Source organism: Mastigoproctus giganteus, chromosome 8, assembly GCF_048544385.1.
Source record: "Mastigoproctus giganteus isolate SK-2022 chromosome 8, ASM4854438v1, whole genome shotgun sequence".
Classification (NCBI taxonomy): Eukaryota; Metazoa; Arthropoda; class Arachnida; order Uropygi; family Thelyphonidae; genus Mastigoproctus; species Mastigoproctus giganteus.
The window spans coordinates 66,951,692-66,964,539 of NC_143582.1; the positions used below are offsets into that span (position 1 = coordinate 66,951,692).

Below are 12,848 nucleotides of genomic sequence, written 5' to 3' on the forward strand. Positions count from 1 at the left end.
ACCATGTCCGCTCTGTTCTCCAATTGCACCGTTAGCGAACAACATGCTGCGACCACATTTCTGCAGTCAGAAGGGATCAAGTTCTCCCAGATTCACAAAAGTATGTTAGCAAAATATGGAGAAAAGACTTCAGCCAGTCTCACAACTTCAACGATGATAAACAAAGCAGATCAAGTCAATGCTCTCATTCAAGAAAACAGACTAATATCTGTTTCTGCTGCATTTGCTGGAAGTTAAACATCAGAGACAGGTCTGTATATTCTCAAAGTTTGTGAAAAGTGAATCCTTAAACTTCTCATGGATAAGCATAAATTGAAGCATTTGTACATTTTTGCAGCGGTATAGATGGAGCGGTATTCCGTAAGAAACTGTTACGGGAGAAAACACATGGGCATATCATTACGGACTGGAAAGCAATCGGAAAAAGATGAAGTGGAAACACGTCATACCCAACCAAAAAAAATTCAAAACCGTGCTGCCTTCCGACAAACAATGGTAACATTTTTTGGGATATGACGGGCCTATTCTGGAACATTATCAGGAACATTACGCAGCTTCAATAGCGCAAGATATCGTTCGTGTTGCAAGGGAAATTTAAATCTGCTATTCGCAGTAAACGGAGAGATTCGTTGTGAAAAGGTTCTGTTGCAACATGACAATGCTCAATCTCATTCAGCTGCTGCAACCGTTGAGATGATTCAAATTCATTTTGAACTTTTTCCTCAAATAAACTGCCTTTACTTTTTGATTTACATCAGATATTCAAGAACATTTATAAATCCGCATATGATACGATTTCTAAATGAAACACTTACACGAACTCTCATAAAACAAAGGTAAATACAAAAGCAAACAATTACTTGAAGAAAAGCTGCAAAGACTCATGCAGAAAATAACATCTCATTTGATATCAGGCATCATGTCTCTTCTACTGCCAAAAGATGGGGTAACTACGGATAATAACGTCATTAGAATGCAATCTAGAAGCTTCCAGAAAACTATTTGGAGTGGTATAAATACTTCAAAAACGAGAATTACTTATGTTGGCTTCCTGTTACGTGAACTTTCCGACATCATTCAACCATTATTCCAGTTACAACTCTGCTTAAGTACGGAATGTGCGCTCGTGGTGGTCTCAAATATTAAACAATATTGTAGATAGGCTCTTTTCTTTTTTCTTTAAGTACTCACTATTAATATTAAGTACAAGTAGATTCAGGATTTCACAAGCTTTCAGCAGAGCTTTAATACTTTGCGTTAGTTTGTGTTATTCAAGAGTCACATGAGAAAATGATAAAGCAAGAAATGGAACTTTGGGAAATGTCACCACTTAATTGCGGAGAATAATGTCATATCACTGTTTTCGACTGCAGAGAAAATTCAGCTGTTGGCAAACTAAATACTTAAAATAATTATGTTAATTATGGTAATGACACCTGCCTTTTTTTTTTTTTTTTTTTTTTTTTTTCCGGGATGGACAGAAATGTTTGAATATCAGGACAAAATGAATAAGGCTGTGAATGGCATCAGGATTATCAGTGGCTGCTGCTTTCTAGATAAAAAAAATCATCTCCAGAAATCAGATTAAAAAAAAAGGAATTATGTCACTAATATCGTAGCCATATTGTTAAGGATTCATTCATTCATACACTTCTTGAGGCGAGACAACCCTTGTTTTATGAAAAGCAGAAACTTTTACTCGTGGGATTTAATTAAAGAAAGAACAACGAATGACTTCTTCAAATTGTTAAGTAAACTCTTAATGATACCAATCTTCTTAGCCAGCTGTAGTTGCTATGAAATGACGAAACCAGTTTGCATTTAATCAACAATTGCTTTGAACTGATTTTAACACAAAAATCAATCAGAATAAGAGAAAAATATCCATGCGGCATCGCTACATCGTGTTAAAATGCGTACGGTCAGTTTTGCAAAATAAAAAAAGGCAATTTCTGGGCTGGGTGGAAGAATATTTTGCCTGTGAAACCCTCGCCAGAGATTAACTAACTCGTTTATGCCATAAAAAAAGAAGTCCTTAAAAGTTCTCCCATCCCAAAAAGATTTTTTTTTCAACTTCAGCCGATGACGGCACAGTACTCAGGCCTTTTCCACAAGTGAGGAATATAACTACAGCCCAATTTATGTATGTTGTATATTATGTATGTTGTAGTCCATATGCATGTTATTTGTCTAAGTTAGTAATATAATGATAACCTACGTACAATACTTTATAAATACAATTTGCAAATTATGGTACAGTTATCTTCTCATTTAACGTACATAAACCTGACATGGCTTTATTTCCCTCAATGTAGGATAATAACGCCATTTCTACATATGAGAAAATTGTATAAATCACTAGCGAAAAATGATAAAAAATAACTGGGGAAAACAAAACATCACTGGATTAACTAGGAACAGTGTCGCCATATAAAGAGTGCGTACCTAGATGTTAAAATTATCAATGCTATAGTCAAAAGCAGTCAGACGGTGTCGTTATTCCTCGAAATGACTCTACAATTAACAGCACTGTTTCAAGGTGGTGCATGTTTTATTAGGCCAATTACTGATTAATCTTTTTTATTTGCTTAAACTAATTCCTTATTTTTACGAAAAGTATATCCTTTCTTGTGATTATTGAAATACCATGATCGAATTATCATAATAATTAATAACAAGTTGTAAATATTTTACTTTTTCCGCTAGCATGAGTTACCCTTTTTCCGTCATGATTAATCTAGGGCTCAACAAACAGCCCCTAGCGACTAAGAAATCCGGCTTAGCAACTAGCATTTTACAGGTCAGTGAGGCTGAACTATATCGGTTCTTTGTTTTACGATCGCTGTAGTCTCTGTCTTGCAAGGATTGATACGACTTTCGACAAAGGTACAGCACAATGGACTCTTAGTCTTATACAACAAATCTAACTGGTTGAAGGAACATGACTAAGAATAACAGCCCGAACATCATATCGCTTTCGTTAGGTTAGCATTTCGTAATTAATCAGTTTCTTATTTAAATATCGATACATCAAACTTATACTTATCGATACAGAAAAAAAAAACAACATTCCAATACTATTATACTTTTATACTTAAAATGGAAATGAGACTATGTGCACTATCACCTGCCATCTCAGGGACATTGCTCTACACAGTTCTGCCAAACAATTCCGCGTGTGCCGCTGGACTAAACAATGGTCCTCACCTGCAATAAAACCTCTGTTCCACGCCAAACAAAAAGCATTCACAGTATATAACATGCAGCTAACAAAGGAAAATAGAATCTAGTATATAAACAGGCGAAGGCTACCTTCGTGAAGGCTAGGACTCAAGCACACCGCAACATCATCTTTGCAAAACTAGCCTCACAGAAAAGGACACTTCCTCGAACCACAGAAGAACTCTTGAAGCAGATACAATTCACACTGGGTTTGGAAAACTTTCCGGGAACTTGAAAAGGATCTCCTTTCCATGCTTCTCCTTCCCTACCAATCACAACTGCCCCCCCCCCCCCACTTTCCACCATAACCCTCAACAAACAGCTACTAGTCCCAGCAATAAACAACCTCCCTAATAAGGTTAGAACAAGTCTAGAAGGTTTTCCCTTATTTATCTTAAAAATTTGCAATCCTTATTTCACTCCTACAGTACTTCAATAAAATTCTACAGTCGGCTGGAATTCCTGAAATATGGAACCACTACAACCCAAAACTTGTCCCTAAAACTTTGGAATCTAAATCAGTTAAGGAATTCAGGCCTCTGTTGGGTATCACATGCTAAAATTTTTCGAGAAAGCTATAATTAATATCTTCTCAACCATTTCATCTTCTCATCTTTGGACACAGACCAAGTTACCTTCAATCAACTTTAAAAGGCAAATCAACCAGCACCAACTTGCTCGAGACCTTGGGACGTGTCGAAGTTGCATTAAACAATGGAGATCGGAACGTCGTATTTCTTGGCATCCAAGCTGCATATGATAAGCTCTCTGTCAATGGCATTCTCAAATTCTTCTACTTCTAGAATCATTTCCACATAACTCCCCCCACTTCTTCGATGTCCTTAGAGCATTACTGAACAACAGACAAATTAGGGTTACACGTGGAACGACCTTCGATAGCATTACCATAAGCAGGGGTATCCTCTCCAGAGGGATACACGTGTTTATGGAGACCCAGGCATAAGTACAACATCATTAAACATGAGTTCAAAAGCATAATAACCAAAAAGGCAAACAATCAATCTACAGAAAATACCAATTTGGGCATACAAGGACAAATATAGAAGACAAGCAAGTCCGTATCATTCCTACAATAAGTAGTATCGGAGTTAATAGTTATTAACAAATAGTTTTAAATAATAAGATTCAACTGTCAACAAAATATGTCTTATCGCAACAAGGTCCATAACACTAGTACGTTTAGTCATAATTAAAATTTTGTAGGGTCTATGATTGAGGAATGAGTAGTTAACGTCTTTCTTAGAGAGAACACTTCGAAAGCAAATTCTTGCAGTACTTGAAAATTGTTTCTGGATATGAATATTTTTAATACACATCAATAAACTTGAGCGTGTACTCCCTCCTCCTCCTCTTCTATTTGTGAGGATGTCAAATATATACTCCGCCTTCGGGTCTGATCTCGACCTCTCTCTCTATACACTTCTTAGCATTTAAGGTGAAATCGAAGAGATTGTTTGAATTATTCTGGTCTTTAATGTTGGCAAATCAGGAACTGTTGTGCGAATACGTTGTCCTTAACACAATCCCACAAGAAAAAAATTGTGCGGAGTAATGTCAGGTGACCGCGCCATTCAATCGGTCCACCACGATCAATTCAATTATTTGAGAAAAAGTCAACAAATGGCATCTAATCGGCTGACATTCCTCCAATAGCAGAAGCACATAATTCTCTAAAACGTCAAGACAGATTGTTCCATTATAACTGACTTTTCAGAGAAAAAAATTGGACCAATACGAGTAATCTAACACTAATGAAACCCGCACCACACACTAAATTTCGGAATATCATGCATTTTTTCACGCACGCGCTGCACATACGAACATTGAGCACTCAGCCTCCCATATACGAACATTCCTGTAGTGAAACAGGAAGAGTTGCTTTATCAAAAGAGGACACTTTTTGTAGGAAATTGTTTCCTCTCCAATTAACTGCAGCATTGTAGGACAAAAAATTCACGTGTTGGCCTGCCTGTTGGTAATAACTGCTGCACCACTCGAATTTTATAGGAAAATGATCGAAGCTTCGCTTCGTATATTAGGAATCTGAAGTTCTCGAGAAGCACGTCGAATTTACTTTCTTGGGCTTCTATGAAATGCATTACAAATGTTATTCTGAACTTTGATAGACGTTCGAGGCAGTCCGCTAGCTTTATCAAGCAGTAAACTTCCAGATTGATTTCTTGAAAGTTGGAAAAGTTTGGAAGACTTAGTGGATCCTTCCTAAATATCTGACGATAATTACCTTGAACCGGTGAATTTGAAGTAGCAAGCCACAAAACACATTGCGCTTTCACTTGAAAAATAAATATTTTGTTTCATGACCTATTGTGGGCCGCCTTCGAGCCAGTGATCTATAAAGTATGTCAAACTTTTGTGTTATTCTTTGTAATAGAGAAACTACATTTGGTATTTCAAATCAAATTAAAAGTTACGGTGACTTTTCTAATAATAAAGGTTTTTTTTTTTTTTCCACCCGTATATTTGCGTTTTGAAATTCACCTGAACTCCTGCTTTAATATTAATATTATTCTTGTAAAACGTTTATAGCCTGAAGATTTAATCCTTCAAGAGGTCTCTTTAAAATAAGCTGCTTTTTCTGTGCAGAATGTCTGTGTATATATGACATTTGTTATTTAATCTACTAAATGATGTCACTTCAACGGTTTTAAAATTATTTTCAGTGAGTTTGGTACAAATCCCATTCTGATTCCAATGCGTTTAGCCAGTTGGTTTTCATAAACTGAATAATCAATAGTCAAAGGCACTCAGAAATTTTAAAAAATAGAATGGAAAATGAATCACGTGTAAAGGGAAGATAAGCAGTGGGACTACATTACTACCACGCTGGGCATTTCTTATAAAAATAAAGTCTTGTGTATTTACAGAGTAAAGTTTATGTAATTTTATTGACTCGCAAACAGAATCGAAATATTTAGAAAGTTCAGTCTTTTTAATTCGACGAACTTACCATTTTTACAGGATGTAGTCACAGTGTCTGTAACTATCACATTCAGTGAAGTTATATTCACGCATACAGAAAGAGAGAGACCCACCCATTTAGGGATAAACATCTTTGGCTATGAAATTATATAACTTGTTTAACTGAATGAAATATACCGCTTAATAGACATTAAAGCCGAGTAATACAATTTTGCATAACTTCCAGAGAACTTTTTTCAGTGAAGGCCACTTAATACATTTTAAACCAATAATTTTTAATGAAGATTTTGATTTCGAAATGGCATTTTTTTCCTTTAAAGCCATTGGAATTTTATTTGGAAGATCGCACAGGGTATGATGCTTGTAATGAAGAATTTTTATTGAAGGATGAAGATTTTTTTAAAGCCAAGGAAAAGTTTACCTGAAACACAATGAAGATTTTGTTGTTTTTTTAAGAAATAGGGGAATTTGATTTTAAACTATTTTGAAGATTTTTTTACTTAATAGGTACACGGCAGCTCCTTATTACAAATCTGCATCGGGCTTTAATGTCAATGTAGCTTTGAAAGTTAAGCGATAGATTTCTGAAATAAACTGGAATGCCTGGTTAACTACTAAGCTATCTTACAAAAAAACGGACTGGTGAAGAATAGAATATCCTTGATCGGAATAGCACAGTCATAGACTACCAAGCTGAAAAAACGGACATGAAAATCAACAGCAAGTCTAATGAGAAGGGTTATAGCCAATAATTTTATTTACTCATAAATATTTAACTACTATATGTAGCAGCCATGTTGGGTTCAGTGTCTGGACACGAGAAGATACTAAAAGCTCCTGTAATTGCTGAAAGTAGAATTTTTATCTTTCTGTAGGCCGTGTTCGCAAGTTGTATCCCCGAAATATTTGATTTGGTAGGAACCAGACCGAAATATGGTGGCGAATATAGAAGAGAACACGGTAAAAGGTACAATTGAAGTTTCTTGCATTTTAAGAACTGTCTGTACGTTTCTTTTCCACCAGTTCTTCACTGCTACACTCTGCACATGCATCATGATGTGTTTTGCCCGACGTGCGATATTTCTGTTCATTTTTCAGTTATTCTTCTTGCTGTTGTTACTTGCTGCTCTACCTGCTGCCTGTATTGTTTATTTTCTTTAGTTTTCTTTAGTTGTTGTCTTGCATTAGCTAGCGAATGCTGACGGGGACTTCCATTGAGCTATATTATTATCAGACTAACAGCATGCCGCTACTAGCTAGATTTATTGACGATTTGAACCACACCCAGGCGAGCGCATTATACTTTAAAAATCGTAAAAGTTGTACTAGTAATCATTCATAAATATTTATCAAGCAAATGCAGCTTCATAACAGACTGAAGGAAGGCGTTACTCGAAGGAAGAACCTTTGTCAGCATTTGCTAGTGTCGTTTGCATTTTTTTTATCTTTCTTCATGTACTTTTACATGTGTGATTGTGTGTCGCTAGCACTTGACTTCTATCCCCCCCTCCTCCTTCACTATCACCAACCCTAGGCAGTCTTCGCCAGCTGGATTCCAGAAATCACGGAATTGATTGGCCACCCTTCCAAGTATTCGGGTAACTACCAGAAAGAAGGGGGAAAGAGGTAATGTGGCTAAATATTTTTTATAAATTTTTGAAATAGCTTTTTAATCATTTTAACTGTAGATTAACTGATATAACTGATTAAAAGTAATTTAAGTATAGTGTTATTATTATAATTTACAGATTTCATATATGACTATTTTAAAGTGTTCAATAAGCACACGTGGGATTAATTAAGATTTTAAGAATCACCCTTCACTCAAGTATTGAGCAAAATTATCAGGACAACAAATAATGTAGCGAAACATGTTTCAAACCCACAACGTAGTCATTTTTTCAAGTCTGGTAGCTTGTAACTCTGTGAAAAACAATGAAACTGTTATTTTTAACTTCCAAGGCTATCAAATCGCAAAAGACACCCAACTTAACAATGGGCTCCAAGGTTGGTTTGGTACGTTGAAAAATGTACTACAGTTATTGAGATAACTTGGTAAATAAGTTAAGTCGTTTACTGTTTATGGAACTAATAAACTCATAATTTTGTTCAATATTTCGGGGAATGAAGTGTCTTAAAATGTTAGATATTTTAAAATATCGCAGCTAGGAGGACAGGGTTCTTGTGCTATAAAATTGATGTTCTCGTATAGTGGAACTAAAAGTACCAAGGAAAGCACCAAGCAAAATACATAATACAGTACTAATACAATGTAATAATTAATAAATGAAACATTCTGTCTTCCAGAACCAGTATAATAAATACTACGTACCGATGAATAAATTACTACCTGTCAGCTAACAATATTTTTATGTGATATAATGCAGTTTTATTTTAAATCCCATAAATTTATACAAATAACTTATCTGTCTGTTATTGACAGGTAGTCAAAATTCTGAAAGCCAAATATCAACAAGGTCGAGAACATCGACAATAAAAGGCCAAATTTTCGAAATGTGGACAGAGTTAAAATGCTGAGAGTTTAAAAGCAAACTGATTACACTGACATTATATATACGTATTTATTATCAGCAGTAAAAAAAAAAAAAGTTAATGTAATGCAATTTTTCTTCTTTTGCGGAAAGCACTCTGTGCTTGGAAATAATGAAGAAAACTTGAATGTATCACCAACCTAATATTATTATTACTAAATGCTTTATAGAAGATTTGTTAATTACATAAGAACCACGGTCTAAAAAAAAAAGGTAGCTGAAATGCATGATATGGTTATTACACAGTTATTACTTACAATGGCAAACACCCCTATATTTCGACCTATAAGCCGGCCTTTGACACAATAAAATCGTCTGAAATTTATCCGCCTCTGACAGATTATAAAATACTAAATTTGAATTAAAGACATGTGCTTGTGGTTAAAAAGACATGAATTATATACAATACTTTTACAAAAATATGCATTGTTGCTCACCTTTTAAACCCGAGAAACTATTTCTCTGGTGCAGTGCTGTTGTGATTATGTTCGATGAGTTTTGAAAATAAACGGAGTTGATATATTGTATTTCAAACCTCCTCCAACAGATGGTACAGAGATTATCCAGTAGGCTAGATTGACAAGTTTGAAAGCAACAACCAGTTTCGTTAATAGCGTTAACGTTCCATGTCACGTATTTGCAACGGAGCAACAAACGAATATCAATTTTTGCTTTATACTGGGAAAATTTTCAACAGAAACGTATGGAATGTTAAAACTGTTTATGGTGATGAAACGCTGAGTCATACAAGCGTGTTTGAATGATATATGCGGTTTAAAGACGGCCGTAAGGATGTTCGCGATGACACAAGAAGTGAGTGTCCATCAACCTCTCGAAACGAGAACAGAGCTTCAAAAGTTCGGAAAATTGTGGCAAGAGGTCGTCGTTTGACTCTCAAATAATGGTTGATGAGTTGGATATGAATAAGGAGACGATTGGTCAATTTCTGCATGAAGATTTAGAGAAAATGAAGATCTGTGAAAAATTTTTGTTGCACAGCCTCACGGATGAGCAGAAGCAACGAAGAGTGTCATCATGAGAAGGCTTCATCCAGACATCAGGAAACTTAATTTTTCTCGACTGAATTAGCATGGAGATGAGTGCTGGGTGTTTGAGTACAGTCCACAGACGAAGTGTCATAACATGCAGTGGGCTTTAAAATCACCATCAAAACCCAAAAAATAAATCATTTACAAAAGTCCAGGATCAACACGATGCTTATCATGATTTTCGACAAACAGGGCGTGATTCACAAGGAATGTGTACCTGAAGGGGAAAGCGTCAATGCTGCGTTCTACGTACAGGTGCTTCAAAGACTATTGAAGCACATTTCTCGGTTCAGCCGCAATTTCCAGAAAACGGCAGATGGTTCTCGTTGCACAACAATGCTCCCGTCCATTCCACTTATTGTGAAGAAACATGACACTGTACAGATAAATTATTCACTCTGCTCTCCCGATCTAGTACTAGGAGACTTCTTCCTCTTTTGCCAGGTTAAAACTGCTCTCAAAGGAAGAAAGTTTCTAAAAGTCTCTTTTAGAGACTTTCAGAAACTTTTAGAACGGTGTAATAAGTGCAATCAGGTGATTATTATCTTGAATAAAAATAAAATCATTTTTGAGCTCAGCTCCTTCACTTTGTGTTCTTTTTTATTGCAACAGTCCGGAACTTTACTGCCACAGTTTGTATAATACCAATAAGGGCAATAACACGCCATCACCTACACCTGAAGATTTTGGATTCATGACCCTCTACATAACGGAGTACTATATACGGTAACTGTTTTCTTTATTCTGTTCTTCATTGGGCAGTGTAGTAAAATTCCACAACGAAAAATTTTAAAAGAAAGCATAAATAACAGAATTAAAAAGTAGACAGAGGTTTTAATGCATATTTTACTGTAAGCAGTGATTTTAATGCATATTTTACTGTAAGCAGTGATTTTAATGCATATTTTACTGTAAGCAGTGATTTTAATGCATATTTTACTGTGTCCAGAGTTTCCTTTTTTTATCGGACTGCAATGTTTCATTCAGCAGTAATAGTAGCTTGCAGAATTTACTCTCATTTGTTCTTCACATTTTTCAATTATGGTATATTTTATTGTTTCTGAGTAGTGCTTCACTATCCAAGTTGGACACCCCGACGTTCTGACCATCTAGCTTTGGAAATAAGGAAATATAGATCAACTTATCATTCTAACAGGTGAAAGTAAAACATAATACAAAATTTCTGTATAAATCACTTCCACTGTAAGCTGATGTTCAATACAACATCACATAAGGTTCTCAGATAAAGGTACATCATGTCATGTCATCTGTAAACTTCTGTGAAGTCAATGGGGCGCCTCTCTCCCCCGAAAGCAAGGCGCATACAGATCGAGGAATCACTCAAGTAGAGAGAGAGGGAGAGAGAGAGGATGTCCAAAGTAAACACTTCCTCTTACCGACGTACCTTTTAATGATGTTATCCCGAAAATTCCGGGTTCCTGGTCTTGGGTTCATATAACGTGCATCTATACCAATCAGATGCGCTCTCGTGAAGTGGGGTGAGAGAAGCACAAACAATATCAGACGCCTTGCAAAAAGTCTATCCTCATGAAACTTCATTCGTTTAGTAGAGGCAGGCAGAGATGTTCCTGTGGCAGCCGTGTGGTTTGAACGCAGCCAAGATGGTGCTGTCACACTGGGTTTTCGCACCAACAGCCGAGATATCTGCCTTCATTTAAGGCTGTTGCCGCACATGCACTTCCAGCAGGTCTTCTAGTACTAGTCTCTAATTCTTAACACCTACTTCAAAATCTGTAGATAACCATAGGATCAACTTGAGACATTTGGCTACATCTGTGTGAGGTTATTAGTCTTGACCCTTCAAACGAATCTCCAACGAATGGTGGTGGTGCTAGTGGGGCTTTTAACATTGTAAGGTTAAACCTTGTGGGATTTTATTAACAGTCTGCTAACATCAATGAAGAGGACCAGTCATAGAGTATGTGCTCAATGACAATAACCTCTCCTAAATGCGACAACAAGCACCTTCTTCTACACGCCTAGACCGTACCCGTACGTTTTCTGCCATTGCTCTTTCTATCTACTCCCCCTTCTCTCCTCCCTTCACTTACTTGGGAGGGTGGAGAGAACCAGTGTGAAAGTGAGCACTTCCCCGTGATAACTTGCTTACATAGTGGGAGACATGTCTTTCCTTTTAGAATATTCCGGTGGAAGACTGGGCAGGCTGACTGGAATGCCTTCCGACATCTGGCAAATTGTGACATCAATCAGGAGCCTATAGTGACGCAGTTACGTACATCACAGAAAGTATCGTCCATGCAGCAATTGTAATTCCAACAACATCTACCGAGTTTCTACCATTTCCTGGACCATGATGGAATTCGGAATGCACAGCAGCAAAAAAGGGGCAAAAAAAAAAAAGGAGGGAGGATATTCCGACAATATCCTATCACACAATTTCATAGCCTTTAAACGCGCACGCGCTAAAGCACGTTATATTTGACGTCAAAGCCAAAAAAAGGCCACCAGCTGTAAAGTGGTCTTGGACAAAATCCGAAAACTGAAGGAATAATAACATAACAAACCCCTCACAGTCCTGGAATATAATGAATGTACTATCGAAGACCCAACTGCAATAGCCAAGGATCTTGGGGATGCATTTTTTAAAATCTCAACATCATCATCTTATCTCCCCCCATACTTTCTGATGCTTAAACTGCGAAACCGGCGCTTAATTTTACATAAAGGCTATTTAGTCATATAATGCCCTCATGGGTATCGCCGTCCTCCCCACACCGGGGGGAAAAGACTTAAGTTCGGGTTCCGTCGATGAGGTGAGGAATTTTTATGGGCCTTTCTCACAACGTGGCTGAGTTAGTCCCAGGCGAGGGTAGCATGACTTTTTCTCCGGAAACTTAGGTTTTTTGCCAGCAAAAAACAGAAAAATAATTTTCAAATTAACGTAATCTCTCTCTCAAATCTACGAATTATAAACACCAGCAACCCTAATCAACCAGAACACACGACACAATTTACAGACAGTACATACGGAGCAACACGGTGACAAAAAGTAACAACAGGCTTCTCTATTGGGGAAGCGTTA

At 36.7% G+C, this 12,848-nt stretch overlaps 1 protein-coding gene across 1 annotated transcript in view; it reads left to right on the forward strand.

Moving 5' to 3' along the window:
- LOC150081591 (calcium-activated potassium channel slowpoke-like) overlaps window positions 1–12,848 on the forward strand; it is a 409,705-nt gene that overhangs the window by 256,103 nt on the left and 140,754 nt on the right. The window contains exon 7 of the mRNA XM_090380557.1: window positions 7,059–7,150. Coding sequence (XP_090236683.1) covers window positions 7,059–7,150 — 92 coding nt within the window. The remainder of the gene's footprint in view (window positions 1–7,058; window positions 7,151–12,848) is intronic.